Here is a 24,598-nt window from a genome sequence, read left to right as displayed (position 1 = left end):
AAGAAAAATGAGCTTCATATGCGGGTAAATATTAGCTCTATGTCCAGGTCTTGACCAAAATACTTTCAGAAAGCGCATCCACTTTTTCCTCCTCCAAAATATTGACTTCATTATTCAGTGTCCCCGGAAGATAAATAAATCACAGGTTTAGCGCTTTACATCACGGCGAGGGACACTGGGGAATAGCTCATCTAAAAACAGTGACAGAGCTAATGGTGAGGTAGGATTTCTGTTCATGTTTAACCTAGTTTGCTTTGCAATTAACATATAAAACATGTCACCAAAGCTGTGCTCTAAAACATGTATCAGATTTATCAGTTATGAAGGACGGGGCTCCTTTGTCTTTTCTTTCTCGACCAAATTACAAGAGGCAAAATGATCAGGAAGCATAATTTTTCATTACACACTTGACGTGGCTGAAAAATGAACAGTGCGACCCCTGATAGGCCTAATTGGTGAGTGAGCAGGGGCAAGCAACTGGAGCCAGGATGGGCCATGGCTACTTCCTGGCACGCAGTGAACCATTTACAGAAAATAGGCGCAACTGCTGCTGCGAAGAAGAAAAAAAGACCTCCGAACTTAAAACGATGGGGGGGAAAAGGAGAGAGAGAGCGTGAAGAGCATGCTGCAGATATCTATGCCAGCAACTATTTAAAAACCTTGCCAAATGCTTTCTGGCATTATATAATTTCATGGTGAGGAGAACACAAGGTTAATCACTCACCAAGATGGTTGCCAAGAAGATGGCTTCAACATCCATTGTCTCACAGATATAAAAACACAGCAATCAGCTGCATTTGTGGCTGATAGCGGCTCACAAACGCAGCTGCGTCTTGCCCCGCTTCTTTGAATTTCAATTTTAGCCTATTAAAGTCTGTCTGCCCCTGCCTGTCTGTTCCTCCATCATTCCCTCAATCTATTCCACGCCATCTGTCCACTGGCCCGGGTAGTATTCTTATCCACCATTTTAATTTCCTTGGGCAGTCATTTTAGCACATGTACAGTACGCATTACAAAATGTGACTGTAAATAAAGAGCCTAGCAAAGCCGCTTGGGGAAGGAGGTCGGCGAACAGGCATCTCCGACACGAGCCATGAGTCAGAATCCAAACATCCGCTGAACGCATCAGTCCTCTAGTACTGTACAGGAAAAGCGTAACAATATGCTACTAGCAGACTGGTCACCATCTAGATGTGATACATGCTGGATTTTTTTTTTTTCATTTACCTCCAGCAAAAGACTCTTAAAATTTTAAAGGGGACCGCTGACCACCAGGCTTTTATAAAAGGTGGACATAGTCTCACTCTGGGCCTTTTAAAAGGCAGCAAGGGTCGACTCCTCTGAGAGCAAAAAATTAGATATTGGAAAAATGACCCAGTTTCTCACTGGATTTATGACATCAGTAAACATTTTCTTATTGAGTTCATAATCTCAATTGCTTTTTTTTCATGGCCTCATTTAGAGTCAAATAACCCCGAAGCAGGGTGTTCTTTACGGTGTGGCTACCTTGTCAATTATAAGTGGCTACTTATATGAGAGTGCATACGTTTCTCAGTCATTGCATCTCATTCAGTTTGAGGCTTCAAACAAATTGGTGAAATTATGGTGGCTACGTCTACCTTTTATTTAAAGTCTGTCCAACTGCAAAGCAGAGACCAGGTGATAATCACACAGCACCCACAGCCACTAATAGTGTTATCCCATTGTCTGATTTTAGTTAAGTATTTTTAAAAATGAACAGATTTGAGAGGGGAACAGTTACAAAAAATGACATTTATGTTCTTTAACTATCTTGGCATTGGTCTGCACTCATTCGTTTTGTGGTATTTCTGCAGACTGATATACTAGGAACAGTTAGTGGAACTTTTCTGCTGACTGAGCTCTCGGGATTTGCAAGGGGGAAAGTTGATAATTAAATTGTAACACAGAATGCAGAAAACTATTTTTGAAGGGATCATGGCTTGAGGTTTTGGCTTTATCATGGATAAACTGTCAAATTGCGCAGAGAAGATAAGTTACTGTACAAATTGGCTTCTTGAATATTTTTTGCTCTTTCCTCCATCGTTTCATAACTCTGCTTATCCCTAACACTCTTACAGGAGGTCTCTTATGTTTGTAGACACCATTTTATTGATTGCCAATAAGAAAATACTGGCTACTGAATCTCTGGCTAAAAATTATAAACACTGATCTACATCTGCTCTGCATTAAATGCAAGTATGTACATCCAAGTCTTGCGTGTAGACTGCAGTGAAAGGACGTGCAGTCAGAGTTTATTTTTGTTGAGCCGTTTCAAGCTGACTTCATTAGGCATCAACACTGATTGAACGCTATTTTTATGGGTGTATGATTAAGCTTCTTACAGGAGTAGTTGTTCTCTCAGCTATCGCCACTGTAGATAGTATCTGCCAGCTCCCTGTTTTGATGTGGAAATGATGAGCTTGTTAAGCCTGGCCCATAAAATCACGATGGAAAATTCTCCAGCTCAAGTTTTGTAGAAGCAGTGCCAGGGCTTGGTAATAAGTAAGCAGGGTGACAGAATTCACAGCTTTAAAAACAGACTCCCATTGACATGGCACATTAAAAATTGTGAGGTGCAGGATTCAAACCTTTCTCGTTTCATCATTTCTCATCCCCTCTCCCATTCCTCTTTGGGTTCCCTTTGTTAGACCCTTCCTTTCAATCCCTCTTTTTCAACCCCTGTTTTTAGTTTGAAGTAATACCACCAAACAAGTTGCATGTCTCTCATAATAATGTAAGCCTTCACTCAGTTTCACACACATGCATATACACAAACACCGTGTGCAGAAAACACTGATTAGGAGCACACAGGCCTGTGTCTAACTAACCTCAATGCACGCTCCAGCTAACGAAATAGAAAGCTGCCACCTTACTCTGCATTTAGGGTCTGTAAAACAAACAAAACCTATGTGGTGTGTTTTCTATGTCCAGGGACAAATATTGAGCAGATTTCCAGCTCACAGTATGGCTGGTTGATGACTCATACTCTAATGAGGATGCAGCTTAGGCCTGCAAAGATAGCTCGCATCTGAGAACAGTAACCTCAACTTCTGATACCACACCTACAAACGAGAATGTACAATTCTATATATAAACACCTACTTGCCTATAAAGAGATGCACACAGATTAGATCCTTTAATTTAAAAAAAAACAGCAGATAATTATGACTCGTGCTTTTAAAAAGACACCTGTAACAAGATAAGTTAAGTCTTAGTATTATGCTGGACAGATGCTGATTGAAAAATTTATTTAATCAAAGTTTCCTTGCACCTGCATGTCTGCTGTCCCAAAAAGAAAAGGCTATTTGATTGCTTTGGTTTTAGCTATTCATTTAAAACTCTCTCCCAGTCACTTGCTATGTGATATTCAGACATAGTCACTGTGTGCATTTGGGATCAGGCTGACATGAATTTGTTGGTGTTGCTCTTTGTAATGACAGCAGAAAATGGGCTACTTGGTAAAGTGCTCTGTGGAACAAACTGTACCAACACAGTGTTCTGCAGAGCAGAAGATTGCATCTCTAAGGTATCACTGTCAAAAAAAAAGCAAGTGAATAGATAAGCAATTAGACATACATGCAAACCAACAGATAAACACTTAACATTCAACTATGACCTGAACCATCTTTCTCAACTGGGATCATTACCACCAAAAGAAAGCAAACACAGCGTAAAAAACCCCCCAAAACAATTAGTCATCCTTTTATTCCTAACTCTTTTCACTCATGAGTGACCCGAACAAGACAGTGAGCAAAAAACGGACTGTGTAAAGCATTCACAGCAACCGCAAATGGAGGAAATATATTCCACGTAATGTGACATTCAGTTCAAAACACAGCCTCTTGAATTACACTATCTCTTCCAAGCACAAACTCCACTTCTTTCTTATCTGTGCTTGATAACCTTTGCAGCATTTGCAGACAATGAATTGTATTCTTTGAAAGCATGCGTTTCCCCTCTTTGGTAGAGCAAATGTAGGCACAAGCAATAACTCTGGGGGTCAAAAGTTTTCCCGATACAAGAATTAGTGACGTTTAATATCCACACAGAGCAACCACAACACGTAACTCACAACAGTTAATGGCACAAAATGCTATTTAGAAATTGGAAGGAAGCAGTATGACAGGATCACTTTTATTATATTGCCTAAGAAGTTTATTGGCCAAAACACTTTAGCTCATACCAATCATAAAACACCCCAAAATATATCTTTTCACCTGTGCAAGGCAACATTTTACTGCAATGTGATCAGTCTGTCTCATGATTTGACAATCATTTTATAACGTGTTTCCTCTACTTAAGCCTAAGTGTTAAGTAAAATGGTTCTCACATTTTTCACAACTGATTTTTGGTCATGGTACTGTTGGTTCAAACCATTTTGACTCTGCCTCTGATTGTAAAATGGGAGGGGGATTTCGAGGATTACAGCATTGCCAATTAGACATTCACCCTGGCAAGGTTAATGAAGGATTAAGCTATGAGTTGGAACCCCTTTGAAATCTTAAGACCTATCTGTCCACCAAAACACCTACAGAATAGGAATTTCTAGAACCTAAGCAGCTTTTAAACACCAAAGTCAGGTTTCCTGGAAATACCCAGATTTCTTTTTTTAAAGTGTGTAGACAGGAGTTCACGTGTAATAACATGATATTAAGACTACATACTGTACACAGTCATACACACTCGTGCATGATGACATGGAGTACAGCTCCTACCTGCACCAGATTCCATCCTTCCAAGGACTCTGCAATGATGGATGTTACAGAGGGGCAGACGCCGCCGAAGATCATCAGGTGTTTGGGCCCGTAACAAATGGCATCAAAGAAGGCCCTCAGCCCCTTGGCATTGTCGCACTGCAAACACAGAGAGAGGCGTCGTGAGCTACAGCGAGGCAGAAGATGAAGAGAGAAGATGAAGTCATGGAGAAAGGGGATCTTTGTATTTAGTTATTGTTGTAAAAACAGTAATGGTAACGGGGAAAGGAAGTGATAAGTCAAATGTAAAACAATGTAGCTCACAGGCTGCAGGAGCGTTCCCCTGCTCCAGCCCAACGCTGCAAAATGCAGCCATTTTACGTCACTATAGCAACAAGAGGAAAAGATTGTGTGAAAGGAGGAGAGAGAGAAAAATGAGCAAAGAGGGAAAAACACTGTGTAGGTTTCAATTGATTGTTATATGAACTGGCTAACCGGTTTTGCTGCGATTCTTTGATTTCCACAGTTGTAATGATATTCCTATCAGCAGTAAACACTCCAAACCTCAATCTTCTATTATTGCTACTCAATTCAGAGATGGAGTGACTGACTGGCAGGTGGTGTGTGTATATGTCTGTATTTGTTTCCTCTGACACAGTCCATCTTATCCGGAGAGTCATTTGACCTTGTTAGCCATCAACCAGCTACTGAATGAAATTTTCCACTGAGCAAACGCGCTCCACAACGCAGATTGAAAAACTGAAAATCGAATGTGAAGGAATGAGATTTCTAACCAACAAATGCTTTGATACGTGAACAAGGCTATTAAGTTGTGTTGCAGGTGTCATGGCTTCACTTTACGTGATCATTTCTGCCCTTGTATCCATGGTTTCGTTCTTCTTTTTCCCTTATTTTTGATAGGAACATGATAATCTGGGACACCTCAAATCATTTGCCAGGTCAAGCTGCAGTGGAGGACACAAACAACTTCCTTGTAAGTCGCACCATCAACTGCTGGACCAACATTCTTGCATTCAGTAGGATTTAATCATGTGCTAGGACCAACTCAGACTCTTTTGTTGCCTTTGTTGTTTTTAAAGTAGATGACAGTTAACTGGTAGAGATACGTTTTCCTCTATGCATCCCAGTAGAGAAAAATCCATGCTATAATGGCGGTCAAAAATAGACACAATTGCAAATATGCCTCGAGTGAAATGAGAGGGAGAAGATGTGATTAGACACAGTGGGTATTTCTTATCCTCGCAATACAGCTGAATGAAACAGCAGGCTATTAAAGAAAATATTCATTTCCCTGCATCTGGCCATAACAAGGTGGGCTGGTACTGAAGGATTGTGACTTTTAATTGGTTACCAAGCAACATGAAAAGAAATGTGGGCAACTAAACTTGTCATCATGAGCACAATAGGGCTTGGAGATACAGTAGGCTTAAGCTGATTTATTATGAGAAGTGACAATGTACTGTAGGTGGCAAAGAATAATGTTCTTTAGTCTTTCTGCACCAAATAAAACTGTCTTGCAACAACAGCACAGTCTACTTGTGTACAAGTACATGTGCATACATATGCATCAAAGTGCATTGGTTAAGACAAGAGCATGTTAACGTAGCCTCCATGTTGTCACCCACCAGATTATGAACTCATATTCTGAATCCTCAGTTTTAGCATTGAGTCCAGAAGAGAAGATATTTGAGAATATCAACAAATATTTGAGTAACATCTGACTAAAACACACAAGTTCTTTTTTCATGCGTGTTTCTTTGCCCGAAAACTCCTCTTGGACCAGCAGGAGCTAATAGTTCTTATCTAATTCAAATATTATGACATAGTCATGTTGCCTAGCTACCACCTAGCACCAGACTAAGATAATAGATCATAAGGTGGTATGTATGAGGTATATTTTCCGCATTTACACACCTGTTACACTTTATAAAAGTATCCTATCATTTTAACTTCATAAAAATCAAATAAAATCTATATCTACTATCTAGGTTGAATTATGCATGATATATTAGCAACATGCTAAAATGACCCCCCCAAACAGATTTTTTGCACAGTCCTTTTGCACAGTTAGTTAAATGCTAGTATTTGTAGCTACATTAAAACCACACCAGAAAGCAGTACAATGTTCACATAGGTGAGGTGATACCTAGCAGGAGAGCGATCATTTACACTTACAGTTAAACAGCTGTGTCCTGATAAGGGTATAACAGAAAAACTTGCCTCCTTATAAAGGTGACACAAAGGGGGATATTAGCTGTAAAACCACAGCTGCTTTTGTGCCATGCTGTCAACATTTTTATTTCTGCTTCGAATTAAGAAGTTTGATCTGGAAATCTGTGAGGATTTGCTCTTTTTTTTGGAGTGGGCCTCAGTTTGACTTTGGAGGAACTGCAACCACCGTAAAGCATGGAGAAGGAAAACTGTGAAAGAAACAAACAAACAAAGAACATTTCTAAATTGCTTCTCTTTCCTAGCTATCACAAATATCCAAAGATCTTGCAAACTTGCAAAATTAAGCAGCTGGGACTAAAGAGTGTTTTGGATTATTGCTTGATCAATGGCTTAAACAATTACATGACTTAAGCGATTGATTGAGGCTTGTTTCTCTTTCAGCAAATTACTTCATCAGCTGATCATTCAGCTTTCCACTTTTCATTCATGTGCTCTTAAATCTGAAGGCCATGCATGCCCGCAATCTACTGTGCTCTGCTCACAGAGCCTTGACCAGTGTGTTGTCATGCCAACGGCGTGACTATTCACACTTTTGTGCGCTAGATGAGTGAGGTGCCGCGGCAGGGCCGTTGTAGCAACGGCTATATTTAGTCTCTCGTTAGGTAGCACAACGACCCAGACATTAATCAATACTTATTCATCTCCAGCAACACCGTAGAAGTTGGACAGACAAAGCAGGATAAACAGGAGAGGCAGCCGAGTATAATAAGCCACAAAGAGTAACGACACAGTGAAAGTGATGGTGGGTGAAGCAAGCAGTTGAATAGAGGGTGAGAAAGACAGGAGAGAAGAGGTATAAGCCTGATATTAGCCATACACTAATAAAGCATTCAACCAGTGTTATGAGCCTGCCCTCCATTATAAGCTCACAATAGAGTAATTCGTGAGCGTGAGATTCATTCACAGGCTCTCTGTGATGCTTAGAAGTCACACAATGCACATTTGCCTACAGTCCATTAAGTAGGGAAAAAGTAAATTTAAATGTCAAACCTAAAGTAGTTTTTAAGTGATTATATTTAAAATCTTTGAATCTCATAATGGCATTCGTTTCCAATACACAACCATTTTCTCTGTGCACAACTCTGTTCTATAGTGATGACTTTTTCGAGGCTTTCTAATAGGTTACAAACAGGTTTTGGTAGAGACGTGGCACTCAAGGACTCGTGAATAGAAATCTATCAGAGAACACTGTAACAGCAAAGATGGCGGCTATCCAGCCCCTGCCCCCAAAGAGTCACTCATTTTGTTGCATAGACCAACGGTGGTGGTCCACAACTTTGCATATCCACTTGTTAGCATAGTGTCGTACTTCTCATGGCTTACTTACACTTAAGAAGCCTAATTAACTGTGCTCATGAATAGCACAGCATTTCCCCTTTTTCTGCGGAAAAGTGTTTTTTCAATCCGTTTTCATTCCACAGACACTGACATTTCACATTTTTTCAGGTAGGGTGTTTAAAATAAATTCCCAAATAACTGCCCAGAGGCATTTCAAAGATGGCTGCTGAGTGGTGAGACTTGCTTCCACCAGGACTTGGATGGAGTCTGTATCTTTGATGCTAGTTTATTCTAAATAGGGTAAAAGCTGTCACAGATATCATTCTCATGTAAAACATACATAAGCTCCAAAACTGCTACAACGGGAAAGTATAGCAGCACTTAACTCAGTAGGAGAGCAGTAAGAAATACTACAGCACTTTATTTCCCTCTCCTCCAGTCTGAAATCTAATTCCTGGCATTTGGAGGCCATTCGGAGCAGATCGATGGGGTTAACGTCCGTAGTAATCTGTTTGACTGCCTTGGGAGACAGCCAAGGAAGGTTTGTGTGCTGTTGGTGTTGGGTGTGGGGTGGGGGTTAATGGCAGAAGAACCTAGAAATGGGACTCAAGGGATGCATATCAGTCTGATCACAGAATCGTACAACATGCGCCCTTCGTACAGCACAAACACGAAAACCTCACAGGTGTTTGAATTCACTTGCTGGATTTAGAAAATATTTTTAAAGATATATAAATAGTCTGAGTTGTTGCATTTGTTTTTACAAAAATCTTCTCCCTCAGATTAATATTTAAGATTTCAGTGCGATGAGATTGCACCACAACCCTTCCATTGACAGTATATTACAGAAAGACCAGTTTATTTCAAATGCTCCTCAACACTATTGTCACTACTGCATCTCCTCCACGATGACCTTTACACAAAGCTACTGATATTCATCCTTGTTGTTCAGTGTACAATGACATTAACCTGCTGCTATTGTGCTAGTAACAAACTAAAGTCAATTAGCCTGTGAGGAAATAGCCTCTCCGTGTGTCATGGTGAAATACATTTTTACTTGTTCCATGTGATAAATTACATGCATCATTTAATTTTAATCAAAACCTTGGGTAATAGCACGCCTTTAAAGATGAGCATGCATCAATGCCTGTTTATACCATAATCCAGCAATAGTTACAGAGCATTAAAGGAAGTATATAACATCCTTTTAAGGCACTTTACAATATGATTCCAAATGCACTTAATAAACCTTAATAGAAAAAAAACTCAGGAATAATTTAAAAAAAAGAAGATCACTTTTGGGGACTGTTTTTTTAAGGCTCAGCAATTACTCAAATTCCTAAGTGATAATTAATTACTCCTTAATTAATTTCCACAGGTAAATTAACCTGCCCTCCCTACGAAGAGCCAGCCACATTTCTACAAGCATAATAAGCTAAACGCTTGAGAGTGAAATTTTCCAACTCACTGTCACTACACGCAGGAAGACACTGCAGAGGCCACCAAGGTGTATCTATGCTTGTCGTCTGTAGGTGTGCATATGCGTGTTTTTGAGAATAGAACAAGAGCTGATCAGAGCACCAGGCTGGAGCTAACCATGATGAAATGCCTTGTTAACGCTCCAGAGGCAGCTGCACCTGTCCCTCATCTAATGGCAATTTACTGAACCCAAATCAGCAACCTGAGGCCCTGTATAGCACATTCACATACATGCGAGGGCGAGTGATAAAGACAGAGGACAATAGAGAGAAACAGAGAGGGAAGAGCCTGATCTGATGTCAGAAGCATTCTGCTCTGCTCTGCTCATACTACTGCTCATTTTTTCCTGACAAGGTCAACAGCACAGGTGATCATTGACAGCAAACTCCCACCTCAGAATATATGGCTTTATGAATTAAGTTTATGCACATGTTATTACAATAGCATCATGCATATTTCATCAGCGGTTGCCTGGTGACTGAACTGATTTTTTTTCATTGTTCATGGTTTCCTAGAGGTTGAAAATGCAACACCCTCAACCTCTGGGTGACCAGTTTTTCTGTCTCCAAAGAGTCACATACCAACTTGGACAGGCTGCAATCTATCTCAGACAGATCAGCAAAGGACTGCAAATAACCATATATAACAAGGGACTTGACCCAGCTTCCTGACAACTGGTTGAATTCTGGTTACAGTACTAGTTATAGTCCTAAAAGCAAAGTTTTCTGTCAAATCTCAGCACGTTGTCACTGTCACATCTGCATCACAATGGCCTTTACACAAAGCTACTGATATTCGTCCTTGCTGATCTCTGTACGATGCCATTAGCCTGCGCTATTGTGCTTCTCATAAACTACACTCACTCAATTAGCCTGTGAGGAAATAGTCTCTCTCTCTGTGTCACGGTAAAATGCATTTTTACTTGTTCCATGTGATAAATTGCATGCATCATTTAATTTTAATCAAAACCTTGCATAATAGCGTCGCAGCCTGTTTACGCCATAATCTGTCGATAGTTACAGAGGGTTAAAGCAAGTATAATTCAGAGCTGGACTCTTAGTTAGTTGATGTGAACTTTTGGTTATTGTGAATTTCTGTGTATTTAGACAGCAGCACATTCGCGATTTGCAGTATTATCACAAATCCTAACGTCAATGTAAAATGACCCTATTCAACCTCAAATCAACAGCACACTGAGAGCAGACTGACTCCATGTCAATTCTATTTTATTGCCATCTCGATGCATCAAAATTGCTTGGAAGACAGCAACTAGCTGTGAGTGTTTAAAGCAAACATCTCAAAGGCAGCATGGTCGCAATTTCACTGCAAGCTCTCGCAGAAATTTTGATTGTGCATTTTGGTCTACAACCACTGTTTTTCTTAGTGTTACTGTAGCATGCTGTTGAAGTCCTTTTAAAGGTACACAGATACACATCCACCCTGCCTGCCTCATGCAGCATGCTTTCCTGTCCATCCAGCACTGGCACAGCACATGCAAGAAGCTGGACTCTTGTACCAGCTGCCTCCTGCACACACTCCACACTGAATTACTTTCACATCCCCGAGCCAGGAGAGGAAATGTGCGCCAGGATGAATCCAGCGATTGCTAAAACATATGCTTGGCATTATAAAGCCCTATAGAGTTAGCACCCAATAGGTCAGATCTAAAGAAGATTATCTCTTTCACCATGTACAAACCCAACTAATCCTCTAAACTGTCATGGCTGTCAATACCAGCTACCGTCGGAAGAGGAGGAAGAATCACGAGTATGGACTGCTGCACTGAATTAGTCTGCAGCAGTCCAATGAAGGCCTACAATTTCAGCATAAAGACAGTGACGGTATAATATCTTCACCACATGCTACTTTGAGTTCATGTGGTGTCATTTAAGGTCAGTGTTTCCTGCTGCTTATCTCTCCAGGATACATCTGCACCTAAGATCTTCAAGAAGCTAGAGCGATTTGTTCCCCATCACTGAACTCTTGGGCAATTCAGAGGTCCACTGGGGTGTAACACATCACCCACCATGCCTCCTTTTCTTTCTCTTTCTTAAATGACCAAGGGAAGATAAGGCTGACAGGTAATTCACAGTCTTAGGGAGCCAACAGACAAAGCTTTCGTTCAGATACTTGGAAAAGTGCTACAAGAAAGTGAAAACAGGGGGAACAAGTGGAGAGAATGAAGATGACTTCAGTATGCTGCAAGCATAGGCAAGACTCCTTGTGGTAACATTTAAACAGCAGGCCCCGGAGTATCCGAACAGAGTACACATTGATTGAGTGAGAGTGGATGAAGTAAACTGAGAGCAGGAAGGAGTGATGGAGTTGGGCTTTTTTTCCCCCTCAATCTGTTCCCTTAACAATGCATGCCTGCAACACACAGGGAAAAAAACTGAGGCACCCACTTCTTGTCTGGGGAGAGACTGGCCTTTAAAATCCACTGCTAGAGACTGACTGGGCTGCTCAAGCTGATAGTTGTTTGCCCTCCATCTCCTCCTCTCTCTGTGCCGTCTGGCTCTTGTTATTGCAGTCAATCTATCTCTCGCTTTCTGGAGAGCTCAGATGGCCACCAGGATAACCATGATGGCATGTTGGAAGCCTCTTTAGTGGTGACAAGTCTCTTTCGCTCTTTTTCACTTTCCTTCACTCCCACACACAAAATTCTCCCTCTGTGCTCATGCTCATCCTCAAACAAAACCAACTAGATAAATTATCATCCTTACCTAAATTTCATGCAAAATTTTAATCTCTGACAAACAATAACACGCACATCTGCTCACTCACGAATCAGAGAAAACCTCAAATTGGCCAATGGAACTAAAATCAGAGTGAACACATTGCACCTTTATTAGCAATCTGAGCAGAGCAGAAAGCAGACGCTGTGTTAAGCCTATTACAGGCTGTTGTGCTTTCGACAAGGCCTGACAACAGCTGGAACATGTTGTGCTGCCCAGTGAGAGGGACAGACCAAAGTGAAATCCACCTCAAATGATTAGTCCCCGAGGAGGTGATGGATGCAGATGAGATGAGGGAGGACTGAGGGAAAAAATCAAACTTTTTCTTTTTCATTATGCAGTTTGTTTACAGGGAAAATGTGCACAGATTTTAGGGCGCTAATAACAACACAGAGCTATTTCCTTTTGCTACTTTGTAGTTCAATAAAGGATTTTAAATATATGTATAATATTTATAGCGCTGTGCAAAAGTCTTAAGCCACCCCTAGTTTCTCTAATTATTGTTAGAAAATGCAAAATAGGTTCAACCATTGCAGACATACATAGAAGTCTCTTGTAGTTTCTTTAAGTAGACTTCAGTACTCCAGGTGTCTTGAAAGACATCCCAAAGCTCTTCTTTGTTTCGCAGATAGCTGTAGACAAATACATATTAATGATCATTCCAACCAAAAACCTGTTGCCGCTGATTTTATGTCTTTTCTTCTTAGCCACCCTTCCACTGAGACCATTTCTGATGAAGTTTCAGTGAGTCATACATACAAAATGAAGGGCAAGATGCATCTCTCAGATCCTATGTTAGGGCTTCGCTGGATTTCTACTTATTATTTTGTAAGGACATGACTTTCAGATACTGTTCATCTGCTGTAGATAGTTTATTAGGCCTGCCGCTTCTTTGTCCTCCACTTGAAATGGGAACAAATTTTGTGTTTTTGTCAAATGCATAAAGATATAATGGGTTTTTAGCGAAATTGTCTATTATATATAGACATATTACTTGTTTTCCTAATAAGCTAGGCGCCTTTTTTATGCTTGAATCCTTTACAGATCAGTTTTAAGTGGCTTGACAAACAAAAATCATTCTTTTAAAAGTGGTCAGGTAAAAAAAAACAGATGAATGTCCACGGAGACACTCTGGAAGACCTTGAGAAATCCTGGAGACCATTTTTTTAAATTAAAAAAAAATCTGTCTCCATGGAAGCAAAATATAAACAACTTCAGGGTGACTGAAGACTTTTATACAGTACTTATGCTGAGTGATTGGCCAGTTCATGCACATAAAAATATATTATTTTTGTCCTGTTTTGAATTCTATGTATAAATTTCATTCACTATATATGTGTTATCCCTCAAAATCAGGGAAAAGAGTATGATGGAAAATACAGTGGTATTACGCACTTTTGGACTCAAGGTGAGCACTCAAAGCACTTTCAATTAAATAAGTGCTTTTTTTCTATGCCTAAGCACTTTTAACTTAAGGTTCACGCATCCATCACACCAAGAATACTTACCTAAAGATACTTGGGCATGCAGGCTGGTGCCCCAGCTGAAGAATCTGCTAAATAGTAAAGGAGAAGAGTAATATGGATGAAGAGTGTGAGGAAGAAAGAAGGAGGGAGCCCATTATCAAGTCAATTATTTTGTGGCCCCCAAAGACCCTTCACTTTGTCCCATGGATGAATTCAGTAATGCAGAGGAGGTAAAAGAGAAAGAGGTGGAACAAAGGAGGACAGTTCTGGTTAACAGTGCAATATCTGTCCATTCTTACGGCAGAGAGAGGACATCCCAGCAAATTTGGTAACACTTCTTTTTTTAGGGGAGGCGGGAGAGGTTCTCTGCTACAAATTGCACCATGCTCAGTTTTGGATCAGGGCATTTCTCGTATCAGCTTTTATTTGTTTTATCGCTGACAGCACAACCTAAAATGAACTCCACATGAAAAATTGTTACCCTTCAAGATAGTTGTTAGATAATGTTTGAGTTTTTGTCAACTGAAAAAGCCTGTAAAATGAGCACATAAAATTCCTCATATATGTCTTGTCAATTGGGGATATTAAAGCTTTATGGACAACAACTGTGTGAAAGTATGAAACCAATCCAATCCCAGTGCCTCAGCCTCGCAATCTTTATGAATCTCTCAGAGCGAAAAATTTACAAGTCCTCCTGGATGTTGCTGCCCTTTGCTTTCAAACGTTTCACATTTAAAAGTCCCTGCCTCCACTTTTATAAGCCCCCTCCAACGTATTTACCTCATATAATGCTGTCTGCAAAACGTGCAGACCGTCACTCGCTTTCACTCATTAGATAAGGAAAAAGAGGTGAAATACCACTTTGAAAAGATACACGAACAAGGCGGTCTGCATCAATTCAACTGCCCAATAGACTATGACCTGGAGAGTGAAGCTGAAGAGCCAGGTTTGATGTTTTCCATAGTTTAAATGTAGCAGTTAAGTTAACAAGCCACCAGAAAACTTCTAACTTATACAAATATATGGCAATGTTTAAAGGTTAGTCAGTCCTTCTGTATGACAATGTATTGCTAAATGTCAAATAATTTCTGTGTATTAATTCTATTTTGTTCAACTAATTAGCCTATTTATCAACTCAACTTATGGACATTAGCATGACAGCCAAGGTTTTGTGGTTAACACTGCTAAACTACACTTTCTAAGAAACTATAGAATACTGTATCTAAAGTGCAAGTTACTGTCAATATGATTTTTTTACCGGACGTGAAAACACATGGTGCAAATTAAGACACTTCAGACTACTTCAGCAATTTATTAAAGAAGGGTAAATTAGATTTATCAGTCTGGTAAAAATGCAGGGTTGCAGTCAAATAGTCAGTTTTGGTTAGGAAGGTCCCTAACTGGGTGAAGTGACCTGGAAGTACCTGTGTGGCAGCTACGTTAAGAGCTAGTATCATTCTGTTAGTGCACAGTGTTACCTCCTTAAACTTAGGATACACTGGATCTTTTATGAAAGGAAAGCCGATAACACTGTACTTCATGCTGAAGCTAAACACCATCCAACCATTGTGAAAATCAAAAACTCAACAGGGATCATCATGTGATGTGCTTCTTCTTCTTCTACCATAAATAAATCGATGTGTCTGGTAAGCTTAATGTTGCCCTTTTTTAAAGTTACAGTCTTGGCAATGAAGTGACACGTCTTTCATTCATCTTTCATGGACATTTTCTATCAGGGTTAAGAAAACGTAGGAAAAAAGACAAAGGAAGTCATTATTTTGACTATTCGACCACAGCCCAGATCTTTCTAACTCAATGTCTCCTAGTTTGAGATAACCTTTGTGACACCACCTGGGTTATTCCGGAAAAAGCTGCTCCAGAGCCAGACTAAAATCAGTTCAGGAAGAATAGAGTGGGTAAATGGTTAAATGATGCGAGGAAAAACAGGGGAGTTCAAAACAGTTCATGCGCTTTTCTTTTCTGCAGCTTCACCTATCACGATTTTGACACGATGTTTTCATTAATGTCTAACATGTGACCCATAATGGGAATTTACTCGCAATTTAGTTTAGCTTCGTCTCTTCGAAAGGCACTTTTAATTATTACACAAGTCGTGTTTAAGACTCTGTGTCCAGATGACATTGCCAGTAGTCCTTCCTATTACTTTACTACTGGTTATTTCACAGCTGCCCGTCGAGCGAAGAAAGATGCAGACATTACTGTTGACATTTAGTCAGGCCTCAAAGGACAGACAATGGCAGATTAGTCATCCTACTCCAAATTACGAGGACCATCTACTGACAACTTTTTAAAGAAGAGTCAACTTTTTATTCCACGGAAGACAGATGGGAGTCTGGCAAGTGTGGGCATAAGTGTAGTGTAGAGCTGGATTCAAAAAACTGTGAGTGGGTGCATGGAGGCGTGTGTGTGTGTGTGTGTGTGTGTGTGTGTGTGTGTGTGTGTGTGTGTGTGTGTGTGTGTGTGTGTGTGTGTGTGTGTGTGTGTGTGTGTGTGTCTGTGCTTAGTACAATAGAGCAGAACACAGTTCAGGCTGTCCCTCTCTGCAGCCTAAGGATCCTTCTGTCCACGCACATCAATCTTGTTACAGCACAACGCCGCCTCCCAGGAATCCTGGCCTTGTATATTTAAGACCTATCTTTCATTCTTTAAACTTTTCTCCTCCACCAAGTCTTCTTTCACGATCTCATTTTCATCATCATTTTTTTATCCTCTCTTCTCTTTTTCTGTCTTACAGTTTCTCACATCTCTAGTCCTGTGCCACCCGCTGCTCTCTCTGTTTCAACTATCGCACGCAACCGCTCGTCGGCCCCTTCCCTCCCTCTCTCATCTGGTCTCCAGGAGGTTTAAAGTTATTAAGGGTCACGGCTGCAAGCGTTGCATCATTAACGCATCTTGTCTAGATGTCAGCGTTGCAGTTTTCTGCTCGGTCCAATTAGTTTTTTAGTTAATCACCTAACCTTATTTTTTCAAAGGGTGTTTTGAAAGAGCGGACTGGTGTAATATGGAAAGCAAATGTGCTTATCAATCATCAGCATTAGTTAAGAACTGATTAAATAGTCGGTGGCAGGAAAGCACAGAGGACTGCAGATTGGTTGTTGAATGTGATGGATGATGACATCTTGGTGAGAGGGAGAAAATAGAGATGTGAAGCGCAGCATGCAGAACGAGTACGAGGGATTTCTAACTAATCTTAACGCCTTTACCGATTTTTTGCTTTACCAGAATGAATGTTGTTATTAACTCAAAAAATGTGATTTTTTTTAAGACCAAGTCATTACTGAGCCTCTAGCACATACTAGCACACGTGTACTCCCTGTCACTGACACATGCAGACACACACTCGCACACACACAAACAACATGAGCCCTGGGCTTCATCAACCAGTGCATATTTAACCAAGCTGGGGGCCATGCCAACAGTGTCCACAAACAATCATCAATCATGAGGAGCAACGCACAAACACTCACACATGCACACGCATACACACAAACCATCCAACCAGGTGGTCGACTATTGTCTCACAATGGCTAATTTCCGGACCAAATAAACACTCCAGTTAAAGACACTGACTGTGAGCGCTTGTCTTTTCTAATGAATCGCTTATTGACTAGCCTCCATTGAGGTGACTGGAAAGCCACTGGAGACCCGACCCCTTCTCTCGCCCTACAGGGTGACAGTGAAGCAGGAATGTGACAGCCCGAGCACTTGGACAATGCCGTCTGGTTTGAGAAGCTGACGTACAATACTGTGTTTCCATAGCTACCAAGAAAAAGAGAGAGGGGTGATGGGAAGAGGAGGGAGAGAAGGGCCTAGACTGCAAAGGAAAATTAATTTATGTACAAGGCCATGTCACAAAGAAAATTGCATTTTTCCCTTAGATGGGGACAGAGGAAGAAGCAGTTGTTAGCCCAGTGTGTGTGTGTGTGTGTGTGTGTGTGTGTGTGTATGCACCTGTCTACAGCCAGCCAGATGCCATCTCAGTAGATTGTGGGCAGAAGTGTTGCAGGATGTCAGAAGGCTCTTATTACAGAGGCTTTTAAATAAAACAGGCTGAATGGCTTGAACTAAGCTCCATCCAATGAAGCAGGACACATACTTTAATGCAAAGTAAAGGGAGAAATTTAAGCAGTGAAAGCACGCTCTGGTTACTCCGTACTTTATGTATGTGCGACCGTGTGAAAGCCCTTGCTCATTAACACCAGCAGGCAACAAAAAAAAAGTGCACAGGGGCGCGCACACTCTGAATACATCACTGTGTCATACACACAAACAGAAAGTGAGAGAAAGATTTTCCTCCTTTTTTGTGCCATGACGACTCGTCTGAATTCCATGGCTCTCTAAGTAGGTCATGCAGCGTTTTCAGAGTTCCACTCCTCCCCACGCTGCATCAAAAATGCATAAATCCCTGCACATTCTCCTGCTAGCAGCTTCCCAGGCTGGCTATAGCACATCTTTAGTGATTCTAATCCCATCAAAGGTGGTTCTGCTGGTATGTAAACACAACATGGGATAAAAATGCAATCTCTGGCGGTTACATTCATGATGGCTCCTCATTTTCTGGAGGATGTTTATGAAGTTATAGTGCAGTTATAATCCGTTTAGTGAATACGTGCCGGTGTGAGTGAGCTTGTAAGAAATGCGCAGTTTAGCTCAAGTCCAGCTAAAATAAAAGCGAGAGAATTATTTTGTTTCGTATCAACAAAGCTGGGCTGGTTGGCGATGCTATCTCTAAAGATACACTCTACTGCCAGATGAGCTGAATGACTTGAATAGTGAGGTTACAAAGTGAACACTGGTGAGATAAGTGCCGGCATGCCTCCTGACAATAGAGAAGCAATCAAGACATGTTACCTTTGCACAGTGGGGCAATGTTACAAGGACTTTTGTAAAGGCTTTATTACCGTACATCCAAGGATTAAATTAAGGACACGAAATTCTACTGAAAGAATGTAATGTTCCCTTTATAAACGCTCTGAAAGCACATTTCGTTTAGAGATTCACAGCTATGTTTCCTGTCAACCGAGCATTCTCTCCGCCTCACTCCGGGTATTGAGTTCATCCATAGATTAATAATTGAGTAGATCACAATTATAGTCTCCCTCTGTTACATCCCAATCTCTGACCACTGATCCACCCAGGGGACCACAAATGACAGTCATCGCCAGTGACTCTTTGTAACTGCATCACTGCATGCGTGTGTGCGTGTGAATTACTTAAAAGAGAGTAAAAGGGCTAATTTTAAATTGCATGTAAGAAACCACATAGAGGACAGCTTTTAATGCAAGACTGGAAAAAATAAACGAGATAAAGCTAATCAATTCATCCAGTTTATTTCTAATAACTGTACATCTGTTTATAGTGAGTCTTGCAGTTTAAGTCGTTTTGTTTTGACAAAAATAGAGAGAAAAGAAAATCTCTGAAACATTTGCAATGTCTCCTTCTGAATCCTTGGCAAGCTGCTGCATAACAGGGAAATTTATCAGATGTTATGGTCGTGTCGGTGCGCAAGTTAAAGTCAGTCGGAAAGATGGCAGAGAGGATGGCCTTTAACACTGTGGTATTTCACGTCACCATGTGCCCAGGTGATACGTGTCTGTCAGCTGCTCAGAAGCTCTACCCCAGCAAATATAGGCCCTAGGGGACCTGTGTGGGGGAACTGTGGGCAGACCCACAAGACCCACAGTGGGCAGCCCACTCTGTGCCCGAGGACTGAGATCACATGTAGGGCACATCTGGGCCCTGTATATATTATAAAATGATACAATTGCTTCACAGCCCTAACTGCTACGTGGCTTTTAGAGTCTCGGAGAAAGAAAGAGGTGTGTTGTTCGTTATAAGGTGGAGAAAAGCTCCCAACGACCTTACCGTGCACCTAATCTACTCGGAGGTAAGTGTACGGCAGGCTGAGTTCTTCCTCAGCATTATATGAGGTAACTAATATGTACCAACAGGTCCGATGGAGTGATGAATCCTAATTTCAAATATTTGGTTCAATTCTGCTGCAGCAGCTGTTACAAAATAGGTACAACAGTGAGTGTCTACAGCCATCTGTAAAACACAGTGGAGGCTCTGTCATAGTTTCGGGCTGCACGTCAGCCAGTGCTGTTGGCCGTTGTTTAAAATTGTTAAAATTCTGAATGCAGAAAAGTGCCTTTAGAATTTAATCCACCATGCAATAGCATCTGCAAAGAGTCTGATTGCAACGACTTCTATTTTTCATCAAGACAATGCTTCCAAACACATCAGCAGTGCAGTAAAAGCACACCAGGATAGAAAAACACACAGTGGACCACTATTAGTCATGGATCGGCCTCCCCAGAGTCTGGACCTTAACATTACTGAAGCAGTGTGAGATAATCTTGATGGAGATGAGTATAAAAGACAGCCAACATCCACAGAAGAGCTTTGAATGTTCTCCAAGAAGCCTGGAGACATGACAGAAACACTTTTCTAAGAGAGTTCAAGCTGTGTTAAATAATAAAGTTAGTCATACCAAACATATATATATAAAAACATCCCTTATATGCTGTATTTCCAAGTAACTTTCCACACGTTTCAATAAATCACTGCACATGTTTTCCCATCACTGAGAGCGAGGTTTTTCACAGTACTGTTTCAGTACTGGGTGCAGTTTGAGACAGTGCAGGAGAATTATTTCTCGTGTCATCAGAACCTCTTTTTTTTGCCAGACCTATTAGATCCAAACTAAGTAAATGTTAAAAAGTGCAATCTATGCACACAGTATTTCGCTGTAGTCCTGAAAAGATGCATTTTTGAAACTCCAGTTGAAAATCAGAAATCTGCCACAGCACAAACAATCACTGTCTTCCTGCCAAAGGTGGAGATAAAAGTAAAGAGAATATTTTTGGTAAAGTAGAAAACTACAGGTATCCTCTGGGGATTCGTATCTGTCAGAATATCAAAATTTTATATTAATAAAGTGCACAAATGCTGTCAATAAGAATACACTGTAAGAGGCTAGGCTTAAAGACAGGCTTAGGGCCAGCATCGAATGCCACCTCATAAATAAATCAAATAGTGCTAGCCGCCTTCAGTTTCTGTGCCAACAAAAGTCAGCAGGACTGCATATAGGAGAGACAGAGATGTGTGTGCATAGGAGGGGAATGAAGCAAGAGGGAAACATATTTCATATTTCAGTATTGTCCCTAGCGTGTCACTGATGGACAGTCAACACACACTGACACCAACAATGTCACACTGGGCACATGCTCTCAGAAAATTGCACTTTTAACTCCTAAAATATATGTGTAATATGCACCTATTTAGTATTGAATTTACTAGATTTGTCTACATATCATCTTAGCAAACAAAGGAGTCAAAGTCCTTTTGCATGTGCTGACATCTTGACCTCTGACCTCTCTGTGAAAGAGAAAATAAAAATTTGAAAAATCAATAAGGAATCCGTTCCTTCCTCGGCATTCTTGGCCTTGCCTTCAATAAAGCAACAGAAGATATATGATCCTGGATTTAGACATATGGATCTCTGCAGTGAAATGTACATGCCACATCTTAAGTGACTTAGGCTACCTTCACACTGCAGGCAAAAGCGCCTCAAATCCGACTTTTTTGACCCTATGCGACCCATATCCGATCATGGTATGACAGTTTGAACGGCACAAATCCGATATTTTCAAATCCGATCTAGGTCACTTTTGTATGTGGTACTGAATCCGATACATATCTGATGTTTTAGAAAGCGACTGCTGCTTGAATGGTCATGTCTCATTAAATCCGTCTTTTACGTCACTGACACAAGACAGAAGCCAATTATCAGCGTCAGAAAAGACAAACGAGAAAGCATGGCGGCGGAAACTGGAGACGGAGCGAGTCAATGGACAGAAACTGAGGTTTTGGACTTGATTAGCATATGGGGAGATGACTCCGTGTCCATATATACCTCTGCACGGAGGTAGCAGCCACTGCTCAAAACAAGACCATTGTTAAAGCATGGGTTCTCTTTTTTCTCAGTGTCCTTCTTTCTCTAATTAATTTGTCTAAATTCTGTCGGTGCAGACTGTGCAGAAACAGACTGCTGCAACAACACCTGCTAGCTCTGTAGCCGCCATTTTTACTTCCGTAAACAGCGCGCGTTGTGTGTGACGTCTTCTTTTGCGCATGCGGGCCGCTTTGAGGGCCGTGAACCGTTCACACGAGAGCGCGTTTGCTGCCACATTTTATTTGTAGTGTGAACAACCAGAAAAATAAATCGGATTTGATCAATTAAGGCCTGCAGTGTGAACGTAGCCTTATTCTTAACATATTTTCCAGTAAGTGTAGCTCCGGACTGAACAGCCATCATATTATTTATTCAGCCTGAAATAAAAAGTCTGTTTAGTAAGGTGGGGTCATATTTTGTGTTTTTTCTGTAGCTATATATGAATATCAGATCGACATCGTTTTTTTCACACCTAAAATTTGTGACTGCACGACTGTTTCTGTATCATTGACAGCAATATGGCAATCTGAATCACTCAACAAACTGCAGATGCAGGTTGTGTTGTTTGACATGTGGGAACAGGACATTAATAACTCACAGCAGTGTCACCAGAACATATTCTAGTCAATCAGAATGAACGCACTTTTCAAATTTTGGCAGACGCTCTGAAACAAAAAGCTTTTACTCAACAATGGGTACAAAGTCGAGCCGTGTAAAACCGGCGTACAGGCTCACGCTCGGCTCTTGCGTCAGATAATGAAAGAAGGAACTGATGCAACTAGACAAAAACTTCACAGCTAAAGGAAAGGGACTGATGAAATGTGTAGATATTGTGCACGGCAAACAATACACGTGTCAGCATACCTCAGCTTGTATTTCATGTAAAAAGAACAAAAAAAGTCACACGTTTTCATGTCTTTGAAGAATAATGACAACCTTTATAGTCACAGCTAACAGCATGAGGAGGTAGTGGTCAGTAAAGCAAGCACAAAACATGCTATTTCAAACACATTGGGGGGGGGTTTTCACGCACTCCTTTTTTGGCTGATTTTTTAAAACTTTTTAAGCATTTTTTTAATCAGACAAAGAGCTTTAAAATACTTTTTAATGTTGGAAAGATCTTAAAATACCAGAAAAATCTCTGAATCTCTGCTGTACTTCAGTGAGTGGCAAAACAGGCTCAGAGTGGTATCATCCAGGTCTATATAACTCATTGCAAGCATGCAATTTAACAACAATCCAAATCAGAGCTACGCTAATTGTTTTAACTGAAGACTGTTGTTTGCATTTAAGTCCAACATTTCAGCACATTACCTTGCAGAGTATCACTCTCTAAAAGCAGCCTTAGACTGCTCTTACAATATGACCCTGCATGCCTGACCACAGTGAAGGCAAATCAAAACTTATTTACATCTCACGAAAAAGCCAGGGAGATATAATCTAATTCAGAGGGTGTTTTGGCCTGCAGGCGGAGGGTTAGGAGTCTCCTCTGGTTTGAATCTCCCAAACTTTTACAGCAAAGGCAGCTCAGCTTAATGAGTGTTGCTGAGCTCTGGTAAGCATGGGCTACCAGGCAGCTACAGAACACTCCTTCTCTTCTTCACCTCCTCTCTTGACTCCACAATGCCCAGTGGCTTTTTTTTTTTGTTTTGTTTCGCAGTGAACCAACAGCCCCTCACATGAAACCTGTCATACCAAGACAAAGAAGCAACATTGAAATAACGACACCTCAAGGGCTTGAACACAGTGCTCTGCTGCCCCTTTGTGCTTGCCACCTTTTCCTCTTTGCATTTCAGTTTGTGTGCACACGTGCACCTCACGCTGTTTGCGCAAGTGAGAAAATCCGAAAATCCTCAACGGCAACTGGCCCGGGGGTTCACTCCTAATTGCCCCCGCCACAAGTAAGGAGAGGAGAGGCAATCGTGTCAAAGTGACAGAATACGAGACAAACACAAAGCAGACAAGCGCCACCGCAGGCAGCAGGGTTCTTATACTTCCATTTAATCCTCAGACGGCTTCAGAGCTACTATTTAAAGACGTGTTTAAAAGCCTCAACCATCTGTAATGGGCCTAAGTGGCATGCAATATAAATAGGAGATGTATGAAGCAGATAACCAAGAATAACCATTAAGGGGCAAAAATAATGACAAAAAACTGAGATTTTAAAAAGAGGAAAAAGATAAGAGGGGACACAACATTACATAAAGATGTTTACTGTGTTGTTTGCTGCTTATCTGCCCATCATGTGTTCATGTGTGTGTGTGTGTGTGTGTTCCCCTCGTCGACAAGCAGTAATGAATAAAATAACAGTGGAGGAAGATGAACTGCTTCCTCTGTGAACTCATCAGGCAGACATTGGCATGCACCACTGAGTCCAAGATGGCTGCATCTCTGCACCCCTCCTTGTGAATGTTTGCTACAGATGTCAATATGAAAGCACACTGCAGGTGAGATTATGGTAGAATACATTATGGAGCACGTGAGATGTTCCTACGAATATGCGGCACGGGTGGATAGGAGACGTACTGTTGCATCATTCCTAACAAACCATAGCATAGAAAAAAAATCTGTGCTGCTCAAAAAAACTAGAGAAAAGAAAAAGACAAACAGCTTCACTTCTTCAAAGCGTAGAATTGTTTTCTTTCAGCGGCTCTTCTGACTTGCTGAAGAAAACATTCATGTTCTGCTTGCTGA

General features: G+C 40.9%; 1 protein-coding gene across 1 annotated transcript in view; it reads right to left on the bottom strand.

Moving 5' to 3' along the window:
- The window catches only part of gabbr2 (gamma-aminobutyric acid (GABA) B receptor, 2), a 212,011-nt gene that overhangs the window by 155,977 nt on the left and 31,436 nt on the right, over nucleotides 1-24,598 (bottom strand). Inside the window, exon 2 of the mRNA XM_026156284.2 lies at nucleotides 4,737-4,874. Coding sequence (XP_026012069.1) covers nucleotides 4,737-4,874 — 138 coding nt within the window. The remainder of the gene's footprint in view (nucleotides 1-4,736; nucleotides 4,875-24,598) is intronic.

The sequence above is a fragment of the Astatotilapia calliptera genome, chromosome 22 (assembly GCF_964374335.1).
Source record: "Astatotilapia calliptera chromosome 22, fAstCal68.1, whole genome shotgun sequence".
In the NCBI taxonomy this organism is placed as follows: Eukaryota; Metazoa; Chordata; class Actinopteri; order Cichliformes; family Cichlidae; genus Astatotilapia; species Astatotilapia calliptera.
This window is presented reverse-complemented; position numbering and strand designations above follow the sequence as displayed.